Below are 11,396 nucleotides of genomic sequence, written 5' to 3' on the forward strand. Positions count from 1 at the left end.
CCACAGCCTGGGCGTCTGCTCTCCCAAGCGTGAGGCGGGCTGGTGTGGGGCTAGAGACGGTGAGTGCTTAGAGGTTAGAGCAGTAACTCATCGGCCGCCAAGGGTCCTTCCCTCACCCCCCTGGCCTGCTGGCCCGGATGGAGCGCTCACGGTCTACACTTCCCACACTCCCTGAATCCCAAGGACTGCCTGGAGGGCTTTGCTAACACACAGCCCCTCAAACCCTTCCCCTGAAGGTTTTCCTTCATAGGACTGGGGTCGGGGTCGGGTCTGGATATTTCTGTTCTCAGATTCTGCTCCTCAGTGCGGAACGTGTCTGGGCAGAGCTAGACATCCAGGGTGGGGGTGGGGGAGGGGCTCTTGCCCTTTCTGAAGGGTCCTGAGAAGGCAAGAGGGAAGAACACGCTAGGGCAGGGCTGTAACAGAAGCATGGAGCGTGGCGCTGACACGGGCAGGGGGCAGGGCAGGGCAGGGCAGGGCCAGGTCGCGGGAGCCAGCAGGGGTCTGAGCACAGCACAGTCTTATCCTGAGAGGAGTGGGGTCCTCCTGCTGACTCTGCCAGCCAGCTGGGGGCTCACCCTCATTCTGCCCCTCCTGCTTCTGCATCCAGGCCAAGGGTGGTAGGTGCCGGCACTATTTCTCAGCCCAGGAGCCAGGCCCACAGAGGTGGAGGCTTTGGGCTGGCTGGGTGTGGGCTGAGTGAGCCCGTGGAGCCTCTCATCCCTGCCCCCAAGCTGGGGCCTCTCTGAGGAGTCAGGTGCAAGTGATCAGAGGACCCTGCCCCACACTGGGGGAGATAGGTCTGGTGCTGCCCCAGCCCACCTGCCGGGGGCCAATGGAGCTCGAAGGTCTGTGACCCTGGTGTCTGGAGCCTCCGGGGGTCCACCTCGGTTCCCTGAGACTCTTAGGGAAGCCATGCGGAGGGAGGGGGCAGAGCGCCATCTTTTGTCAAGAGAGGCAAGTTTGGGTGATTAAGTTAAGAAAGCAAAAACCATTTTGGCCAAGAGGATTAGCTCTGAGGCGTGTTGGGAACCAAGAAGTAACTTAGCGCCTGCGAGGCGAACCCAACCCAGGGTGACACCCAGCTAATTGCCTGCCTATCGTGTGCCAAGCCAGACTCCTGGAATATAAAGGCCGGTGACCTCTGGCATCCCCACCTCTGCCTTTGCCCAGCTCAGCTCCTGCTAAGGGATCATAGCTCATCTCTGAGCTCCCCAGCCATGGCCAGTCAAGTCTGCAAGAAGTCCATCAGCGGCAGGAGCCTCGGCTTCTCTGGCCGCTCTGCCGTGGTCTCTGGCAGCAGCGGCGGCGGCAGCAGCAGCAGGATGAGCTGCGTGGCCCGCTCAGCGGCAGCTGGCGGAGGGGCCTGTGGGTTCCGGGGTAGAGCAGGTGGCTTCGGCAGCAACAGCCTCTACAACCTGGGGGGCCACAAGAGCATCTCCATGAGTGTGGCAGCTGGTGGCTCCCGGGCTGGTGGCTTTGGAGGAGGACGAAGCATCTGTGGCAGTGGCTTTGGAGGAGCAGGTGCATTTGGGGGAGCAGGTGCATTTGGGGCAGCTGGTGCCATTGGTGGCCCTGGTGGCTTTGGTGGCCCTGGTGGCTTCCCTGGAGGCATCCAGGAAGTGACTGTCAATCAAAGCCTGCTGCAGCCCCTCAATGTGGAGATCGACCCCCAGATTGGGCAAGTGAGGGCCCAGGAGCGGGAGCAGATCAAGACCCTCAACAACAAGTTCGCCTCCTTCATCGACAAGGTGAGGGCGGAGCACAGGGGAGCTGGGCAGGGTTTGGGCTGCCAGCGGTTGGTGCAGGAGGACGCCGGTGGAACCTGCCAAGCTCGGAGGCAGGGTGCCTGGCTCTTGGTCCCTGCAGGACAGGATCACGCCTCTCTTGTTCTTTGGGCTCTGTTTTTCCAGCTGTGAGATGGCGGGAAGATTCCTGGTCCTAATTTCCTTCTAGAGGCGAGACAAGGGCCAGTGGGGTAGGGACTCAAGCACACTGGCAGCTTGTGGGAGAATGGGCACGAGGCTCTGTGCTCTGAGCCAGCGTGTGGTGGTGCCTGTGGTGTTGTGTGTGCTGGAGCTGCCTGTAGGGCCGGGTGTCGGTGGCGCCAGAGCCTCCAAAGGGGCCTGGCTGGGTGGAGAGGGACACCTGGGGCTGAGGGGCTGAGCCCGGTATTTGAAGGGAAGCCCGGGCGGCTGCAAGCAGCGCATCCCACGGAGATCTTCAAGGGGGAGAGATGTGAGGAGGGGGAGTCCTTGCTGACTCTTCCCCGCCTCCCTGGAAGTGGATCAAGCTCACAGCTGAAGAACGGTAAGGGAGCGGGCATGCAGCCACGTGGTTCAGACGTCTGTGTCTCGTGCTGCAGGGCCTGGGCTGAGTCCAGGCTCCACTCCCAGCCCCAGCTTCCTGCCAAAGCACACCCTGGGAGGCAGCGGTGATGGCTCGAGAGACTGGGTTCCTGTCACCATGTGGGAGACTCGGATCGTGTTCCTGGAGCCTGGCTTGAACCCCAGTGCAGCCCTGGCTATTGCAGGCATTTGGGGGCCGGTGAACAAGCTGATGGGTATTCTTTGTCCCTTTCTCTGTATTCTGAAGGATGACAGCACACCCAGGGCAGCCCTGGGTTCGACTCTTAGCTTTGTGATTTAGCAGGGATGTCACTTTGGGTGACTCAAGCTCTCTGAGGCTCAGTTTTCCTATCTGCAAAATGGGGACATCACATTGCCGTTCCGGGTGGTCACACGGATTACACGAGATGTAGCACTTGAACATGGCAGGTGCAGCATAAGCACCCAACAAAGCCCAGCTCTTCCTTTTGTATTTTTCAAAGATTTATTTATTTGAAAAGCAGAGAGAGAAGTGGGAGAGAAAGAGAGAAAGAGAGAGAGAGAGAGAGAGAGCGAGAGCTTCCATCTGCTGGTTCACTCCCCAAATGGCTGAAGCCAGGAGCCAGGAGCTCCAACCTCTGCTGCCTTCCCAGGTGCATTTTCAGGGAGCTAGATTGGAAGCAGAGCAGCTGGGACTGGAACCGGGGCTCTGATAGGAGATGCCAGCGTTGCAGTGGCAGCTTGACCCACTGCACCACAAGGCTGGCCCTGCTCTCCCTTTGCTGAATCCCCATCCTCCCCAAGTTACAACACCCAGAGATGGAGACTGGAGAGCGGGGCTCCTTCTCTGTGCATCCACCTTCAGGAGGGGTGGCACCACCTGCCCCACCAGGCGTCCGACCCCTTTTCTTCCTCTTCTGGCTCAGGTGCGCTTCCTGGAGCAGCAGAACAAGGTTCTGGAGACCAAGTGGGAGCTGCTGCAGCGACAGACCCCGGGCTCCGGCGCGGAGCCTGCCAACCTCAAGCCCCTCTTTGAATCCTATGTCAGCTTCCTGCGCAAGCAGCTGGATTCTCTTGTCGGGGAGAAGGGCGGCCTGGACTCAGAGCTGAGGAGTGTGCAGGGCCTGCTGGAGGACTTCAAGAAGAAGTGAGGGCCTCCCCGGGGTGGGGAGTCGCCCCTTTTGTAGCATTCGTGGTGGGGACGTGGCTCTCATCTGGGATTTCCGCTGCTCCTGAGGGCTGCAGGTGCTCTTGGGGGATTTAGTGAGTGAAGCAAGACCAAGCAGAAGGGCTCAGAGGTGGGACTGGCGCTCCTCTGTCTGGGTATTTTGTGTTCTGGGGTGTGAGCAGGTCCCAGGGATCTCAGTGTTCCCCAGCCCCGGGGGCAGTGCTCCAGGCTCTCTCGATGTGTCCCCTCCAATCCACTTCTCCACATCTTCAGCCCACTCCTCCTGAATGTTCCCAGCTGTCCATCATGGCCTCTGGTGGGAGGGATTCCCAGGTACCCCCAGGGCTCAGGACCACAGGGAGGGGTGTACCTGCTCCCGGAAGGCCCCATTCCAATTCAGCTGCCTGGGCCCAGTGGGCACCCACTTGGGCCGGCTCCATGCTCAGCTTTGGGAGTCCAGTGGCAACGGAGGCTCACATAGATTGGAAACCTCTGCTCTGAAATTGTCCATTCTTCAATTTTCTTTGAAATCCAAAGTCTTGGTAGGAGAGCTTAGTCCCTCACAGGACCGGGAATTCCACAGCCTTGCTGTGGTCCATTTTTATTCCAAATTCCTGCCAGTAATTAGGGAAATCTGATAAGAGCAGGTGTCTCTTGGGGTGGGAGTAGCCGCAATGTGTGTGCCTTGTGCTTTGTGAAGTGGATCCGAGACTCCGGAGGTGAGGAGTTGGGCTCCTCGATGTCTCCCCTCACCCCAACTGCCAGCATCCCTGAGCCCAGAGGGAAGAGGGGAGGCAGCACCCCAAGCTTGGAGAAGTCTCTGGGTGCAGTAGGCTCCGTAATTTTCAGAGCTCAAGGCAAAAGATGACAGTGCAGGCCCCTTTTAGGGATGCATCAGGAATTTCCAGCTGGCCCCTATGGAGCGTTAGGCTGAGTCTGAAGCCCTCCTGGGCCCAGGCTTCTTGGAGCAGCACCTGTCACACGCCCAGGCGGCTTGTCCCGTCTCTGGGTAGGAGACGCTGCACCTTCGCTTGGGGGCCTCGCGCTGTTCTTTCCCTCCCACACTGTCCTTGTCCCTACACCTGTCCCTCTGTGTCCCAGGTACGAGGACGAGATCAACAAACGTGCCGCAGCAGAGAATGAGTTCATGGGGCTCAAGAAGGTGGGTGAGCGGATCGGGGCTCCCTTTGTGGGGAGAGAGAGAGAGAGGGAGAGAGAGGGAGAGACCCAGAGTCACATGGGTATCAATTAGACAGCTACTCTGCGCCTGGCTAATGCGGTTTGCATTTTGCTAAAGCACTGCGGTTGGATTGGTCGAAACAGTGGAAAGAACAGAACTATCTAGATTATTTTTTTTTCTCATGGAAGGGAAGGGGAGAGGTCCCCATCAGAAGGAGGGCTGGGGAGGGAGGGAGGAAGAGGAGCGCTGAGGGCTGGGAAAGGGGGAGAGGAGCCAAGGGTGACTCTGCGGCTTCTGCCTGGCCCCTGCAGGACGTGGATGCGGCTTACACGAGCAAGGTGGAGCTGCAGGCCAAGGCGGATGGCCTCATGGACGAGATCAACTTCCTGAGGACCATCTTTGAGATGGTAACGCCCTGGTCCCCCGCCGCCTCCCGGCTTCCCTGCCTGCTTCTTCCCCAGCCTTGCTTCCTCCATTCACTTTAGGGTGCAATCAAGCTGCCAGACTCTGAGAGCCGGGGACCAGGCTCAGAACCTGGCTCTTCCCCTGCCAGCAAATGTTGACTCAGCTTTCGCAGCCTGCGGGGACCTGGCCCACAGCCAGGCGCCTGCCATCCCTCTGGTTCCTGCTCCAGCGGCATTTCAGGCTGACATTGTGATTTTGTTTGCTGATGTCCTTTTTATTTTATTTTTTTAAAGATTTATTTGTTTATTTGAAAGGCAGAGTTACACACACACACAGAGAGAGAGAGAGAGAGAGAGGGGTCTTCCATCCACTGGTTCACTCCCCAGTTGGCTGCAACAGCCGGAGCTGAGCTGAGCCGAAGCCAGGAGCCAGGAGCTTCTTCTGGGACTCCCATGCGGGTGCAGGGGCCCAAGGACTTGGGCCATCCTCTACTGCTTTCCCAGGCCATCAGCAAGGAGCTGGACTGGAAGTGGAGCAGCTGGGACTTGAACCGGCTCTTATAGGGAATGCCGGCACTGCAGGTGGCGGCTTTATTTGTTATGCTGCAACACTGGCACTGCAAGCTTATTGTAACTGCCTCACTCAGCCCCATCTTTGGGTGTTCTCTGCTGGTAGAAGAGTCCCAGCATCCCCTGGGGTCAGGGGATGGTGAGAGTCACGTCCATGTTCCCCGCAGGAGCTGTCCCAGATGCAGACCCACGTCTCCGACACGTCCGTGGTGCTGTCCATGGACAACAACCGGCACCTGGACCTGGACAGCATCATCGCCGAGGTGAAGGTGCAGTACGAGGACATCGCCCAGAGGAGCCGCTCTGAGGCCGAGGCCTGGTACCAGACCAAGGTGGGAGCCCTCCCCTCGCCCCTCCAACTGCAGCGCTGGGACCCAATGGCCTTTCTCAGGCTGCCACACCCGCTTTGCAAAGCCCTGTAGGCTGGTTTCTCCCTTGCCAGCTCGGGGAGCTGCAGACCACGGCTGACAGGCACGGTGACGACCTGAGGAGCACCAAGAGCGAGATCGCGGAGCTCAGCCGGGTGATCCAGAGGCTGCGGGCGGAGATCGAGAGCGTGAAGAAGCAGGTGCGTCTGCAGGAGTGGAAGCGCCGGCTGTGCTGCTCTGCCCCAAGCTCCGTCCCTTTATGGTGTCCCTTGTCGGATGGCACCATCTGTTCTCCTGGATGCTGCTCCTGGGGGCTGGGACTCTCCGAGAGAGCCCTAGGGAAGAGGTTGCCCAGTCTGATTTGCTCAGCAAATCTTCCAGCTGTGGGCGCTGGTCTTTGGTGCTTAGCTCTCGGCAGGCTCCGCCCCAGCGGGGATATTCATCACACTCTTCTCAGGATGGTGCTGGCTGCTTTGAAAGGCTTAGGCGAGGCCTTGCAAAAAATGTCAGAAAAGGGCCAAACCACTACTACCTGTACCTGCCTGGGAGAGCAGCCAGTCTGCCTTTTCTTGATGAGATACGAGCTAAATTGACCACTTGCAAAATTGACCTCTGTATCTGGAGCAGCCACAGGTTTCTAAGGAAGGAGAAGGCGGGGGGGGGGGGTGTTGGGTGGGATGAGGAGATGTCTCAGGGGCACCCTGAGTGTCTGTTTCCTGTTCTCCCTGCTAACTGACCTCCTACCACCCCCGAACGCCCCAGAACGCCAGCCTGCAGACGGCCATTGCGGAAGCCGAGCAGCGCGGGGAGCTGGCTCTCAAGGACGCCAACGCCAAGCTCCAAGAGCTGCAGGCCGCCCTGCAGCAGGCCAAGGACGACCTGGCCCGGCTGCTGCGGGATTACCAGGAGCTCATGAGCGTGAAGCTGGCGCTGGACGTGGAGATCGCCACCTACTGCAAGCTGCTGGAGGGCGAGGAGAGCAGGTGCAGGGCCGGGGGCTGACCACCAGACAGGATTTTACAGTGTCCTTTGGCCAGGAAGCAAAGGGTCAAGATGTAAGGGCGGTGCCCCCCCGCCAGACAAAGGGCCAGGTGTCTCCTGAGGATTTAACTCCTACTAGGGTTTGTCAGTCAAGAGCATTCAACCCAGTCTGATTTCTCAGGGGTGTGGCTGTTGGATTGCCTATGTCTATCGTCCCTACAGTGAGTACTGCATTGGGAAAAGTCCCTTGGAGCTAGGACAGTTATAGCCCAGTGCTGTGCTCTGGGACTCTCTGGGATGACGCAGTGACCTACATCTGTGCTATCCAGTGCGATGACCGTCAGACACTTGAGGCATGGCTCTTCAACCTGAGAAGCGGAGTTTTACATTTAATCCAATTATTTTCAATATCCCCATATGGCTAGTGGCTACCGTATTGGGGTGCCCAGTGCCGACACTCCTGTAATGTCCTACTGCTGAAGCTGTCTGTCTCGGGGGGTGGCTGACCAAGTGTCAGATAAAGGCTTAGTGAGCGGCTGTCCAGGGCTCAAGGAAGGCGGAGCATTGAGCGGTGTCTCCACTGGCCTCCTGCCCTAGGCACCCCGTGTGCTGAGCCTCTGTCCCCACACAGCTCCAAATCTGAGGGAGGAAGGTGAATCCAAGCAGGAGAGGAAAAGAGTCTCAGCATCTTTGTGGAAAGGGGGGGGGGGGCAGAGTGCAGATGGCGTTAAGTGTGTTGAGAGCCGTGTGGTGAGGTCAGGGTGGGCAGCTCCCTTTGGCGCCCATATGGGAGACATCCCTTCACGGACAGGAGCAAGGAAGGCGGACCGTGTGGGTGGGGCATCTTCAAACTTACCCTCTCGTACTTGTAACCCTGAGGGCTCGCTGGGCAGGCTTCCTGGAAGAGGACAATTGGAACGAAACCTCCAGGACTGGTGGAGGAGAAGGGAAAGGGCTGCCTGCTTGGGATGAGTGGGGAGGTGAGGCTGAGCAGGTGGAGGTTGGTGGTTTGCCTGGAGCAGATAATCTTTGGGATGATGGGAAAGAGAGTGGGAGGTGGAGATATGGAGTGTGCTAGGTGGAGACCCCCAAAGTTTCAACTCCAAAGCAGCCCCCTTTTCTGGAGAGATGTGGTCATCTGTCCCAGGAGCTAGGCTTCTCGTAGTACAAATGGGAGAGTGTAGCTCTCAGGGTTCCAAACCCTTAGCCCCCCCCCCCTTTTTTTTTTAAATGAATCTTTAAAAAGATTTATTTATTTATTTGAGGGGCAGAGTTACAGAGAGGGAGAGAGAGAGAGAGAGAGAGAGAGAGAGAGGTCTTCCATCCACTGGTTCACTCCCTAAATGGCTGCAGTGGCCAGAACTAGAATGATCCAAAGCCAGGAGCCAGGAGCTTATTCCAGGCCTCCCATGTGGGTGCAGGAGCCCAAGGACTTGGGCCATCTTCTACTGCTTTCCCAGACCATGACAGAGAGCTGCATTGGAAGCGGAGCAGCCAGGACATGAACCGGCACTCATATGGGATGTGGGCACTGCAGGTGGCAGCTTTGCCCGCTACACCTCAGCACCAACCCTAAATAAAAAATTTTATTTGAAAGCCAGAGAGGGGCCGGTGCCATGGCTCACTAGGCTAATCCTCCACCTGTGGCACCGGTACCCCGGGTTTTAGTCCCGGTCAGGGCGCTGGATTCTGTCCTGGTTGCCCCTCTTCCAGGCCAGCTCTCTGCTGTGGCCCGGGAGGGCAGTGGAGGATGGCCCAGGTCCTTGGGCCCTGCACCCCATGGGAGATCAGGAGGAAGCACCTGGCTCCTGGTTTAGGATTGGCGCAGCATGCCAGCTGTAGCAGCCATCTGGGGGGTGAACCAACGGAAAAAGGAAGACCTTTCTCTCTGTTGCTCTCTCTCTAACTCTGCCTGTCCAAAAATAAAATAAAATAAAATAAAATAAAATAAAATAAAATAAAGCCAGAGAGACAGAGACAGACAGAGAAAGGGAGAGACCAATAGAGAAGGGTAGGGGAAGAGATATTTAATCTACTGGCTCACTCCCCAAATGCCTGCAACAGCTGGGGTTGGGTCAGGCTGAAGCCAAGAGCCTGGAGCTCCATCTGGGTCTCCCACGTGGGTGGCAGAGACTCAAGTACTGGAGCCATCACTACTGCCTCCCAGGGTGTGCATTAGCAGGGAGTTGGAATCCCAAGCAGAGCTGGGACTTGAACACAGGCGCTCTGATGTGGAACGGGGACATCCCAGTGGAGTCTTAAACACCCTTCTTCCTTAGCTCCTTGGCTATCGACTCGTTAGAGAAATAGTCCCCTCTCCTCTTTCTTTTCAGGATGTCTGGGGAGTGTCGGGACACAGTGAGCATTTGTAAGTAGCACAAGGGACTCCTTCTCTCTCTGGGTTGTCCAAAAGCTAGCCCGATCTTCAGGCAGGAGGGTCTGACCCAGCCAAGGAAACCAGAGGACAGCATCTTGCATGGCCTCGGGCCACGGCTGTACACCCCGCCCCTGGTGCAAGCTGTCAACCTCTCGGGCCAAAGCCAGGCCCCCCATGGTCTTGGAGAACGCCCTGGGTGGGAGAACCAGAACTTTCTGGGGTCACTTTTGGTTGCTGTTCTTGGGACTCACTCTTACTGTTTGCAAGCTGAAGTCTCAGAGCAGTTGAGCATCTTTCTCTAAGGCACGCAGCTGGCAGGGTAGGGTTGTCACGCAGACCGGGGTGGGGGGCTCTGGCCTCCCAGGTCTTTCACTCAAATTGAGCCTCTGGTCTCCCGCAGCAGTGGTCAACAATGTCACCAGCATAAGCAGCGGCTTTGGCGGTGGCCGTGGAGGTTTCAGAGTGGTCGGTGACAGCAGCAGTGTTGGCTACAGAGGCGGCAGCAGCAGCGTCTACAGGGACAGCAGTGGCACCAGCAGAAGTGACAGCAGCAGCAGCGTCTATAGGGACAGCAGTGGCACCAGCAGAGGGGACAGCAGCGTCTATAGGGACAGCAGTGGCACCAGCAGAAGTGACAGCAGCAGCAGCGTCTATAGGGACAGCAGTGGCACCAGCAGAGGGGACAGCAGCGTCTATAGGGACAGCAGTGACACCAGCAGAGGGGACAGCACCAGCAGCAGCTACAGAGGAGTCGTCAGCAGTGGCAGCAGCAGCGGCGGCAGCGGCTGGGGCAGCAGCAGGGGTTATCCGAGTGGCCCCAGCTCTGAGAGCCAGAGTGGGATGGGCTCGGGCTCTGGCAGCTTGCAGAGGTCTGGAAGCAGTGGCTACGAGCCTAGAAGTGAAGACAGTACCCGTGTCCGCTTCTCTGAGGCCTCCAAGTCAAGGCAGCAATGCTCCAAGTGATGTTCAGGGCCAAAGCCCCCATGTGTACCTGTTTCCTTCCCAGCCTGCAGCATGCCCTTCTCTCTGCCCCACATCGAGATGCGACAGCCTTGCTTTCCCATCTGAGCCCCGCCCCACCCCCAATCCTCTCCATCCCCAAGTCCCCTCCTTGGCCAGGAAGGTCCAACTGTGGTCTGGGATGATGCTGCCCAGCTCTGGATGGCAGCACCTGAGCCCACGTCTGTTCCCAGCCTGGCTGGTCTTCCTCTCTCTCTGGGCTTCTACAGCCTGGCCTGGGCACATCTCAACACTGCCCGAGGAAGGCAATGCCATGGGTTTGGGGGCAGAGGGTAGATGTGGATGGTCATCTCTCCAGACCCTAAGTTCCCAGGGAGCCCTCTGTACACCTGGGGACCTTAGCCTGGCTCGCTTCCTGTCCCCTTAATTCCCTGAGCTGTAGCTCCTCACACTTTACTCTCAATAAATTGCATTGTATTTCAGATCCTGGTGTTTGGCTTTCCTTTCTGGGGTCACAAAATAGACCAAGGCCGGAGGGTGGAGGGGAATTGGGTGTGGAAGGAATTGGCCTCCCAGGAGCTCAGTAGTGGGTATAAAGGCCATTAGTAGATCCTCCGTTATCCACTTGGCTGGGTCCTGGTGACAGGTCTATCTGACAGTTTTGATGTTGTTTTGGGGATGGGGATGGACCTCTTGGGAAACAGTGGGACAACATCAGGGCTAGGAGAAGACAGTGATAAAGCAGCTGAAAAGCTGAAACTAGGAGATGATTTTCACATAGGGTTAGTGGCTGGGGCCCTCTTTTTCAGCTGATTCCCACAGCCAAGACTACCTTGAATTTTCCCATGGTAGCACGCAGACAATAGGAGCTTTAAAAGTCTCAAGCCAGGGGCCGACACTGTGGCATAGTGGTTAAAGCACCACCTGCAGTGCCGGCATCCCATATGGGCGCAGCTCTCTGCTATGGCCTGGGAAAGCAGTAAAAGATGGCCCAAGTCCTTGAGTCCCTGCACCCACAAGGGAGACCTGGAAGAAGCTCCTGGCTCCTGGCTTCGGATCGG

General features: G+C 57.8%; 1 protein-coding gene across 1 annotated transcript; it reads left to right on the top strand.

Moving 5' to 3' along the window:
• Positions 1–1,220: 1,220 nt before the first annotated feature.
• Positions 1,221–10,443, top strand: LOC133768071 (keratin, type II cytoskeletal 3-like). Its single transcript, XM_062202482.1, has 10 exons — positions 1,221–1,751; positions 3,254–3,474; positions 4,597–4,657; positions 4,987–5,082; positions 5,817–5,981; positions 6,092–6,217; positions 6,780–7,000; positions 9,332–9,366; positions 9,776–10,153; positions 10,382–10,443. Exons 1-10 carry the CDS (start codon positions 1,221–1,223, stop codon positions 10,441–10,443), a joined length of 1,896 nt encoding a protein of 631 aa, XP_062058466.1.
• The last annotated feature ends 953 nt before the right edge of the window (positions 10,444–11,396 follow it).

Source organism: Lepus europaeus, chromosome 10 (assembly GCF_033115175.1).
Source record: "Lepus europaeus isolate LE1 chromosome 10, mLepTim1.pri, whole genome shotgun sequence".
Taxonomy (NCBI): Eukaryota; Metazoa; Chordata; class Mammalia; order Lagomorpha; family Leporidae; genus Lepus; species Lepus europaeus.

What these genes read in the sequence shown, in the direction of transcription:
- LOC133768071 (XM_062202482.1), top strand. Translation starts at nt 1,221, where the DNA reads ATGGCCAGTCAAGTCTGCAAGAAGTCCATCAGCGGCAGGAGCCTCGGC. An exon ending in TCGCCTCCTTCATCGACAAG is followed by an intron (nt 1,752 to 3,253) that starts GTGAGGGCGGAG and finishes CTTCTGGCTCAG; the next exon opens with GTGCGCTTCCTGGAGCAGCA. An exon ending in TCGGGACACAGTGAGCATTT is followed by an intron (nt 9,367 to 9,775) that starts GTAAGTAGCACA and finishes GGTCTCCCGCAG; the next exon opens with CAGTGGTCAACAATGTCACC.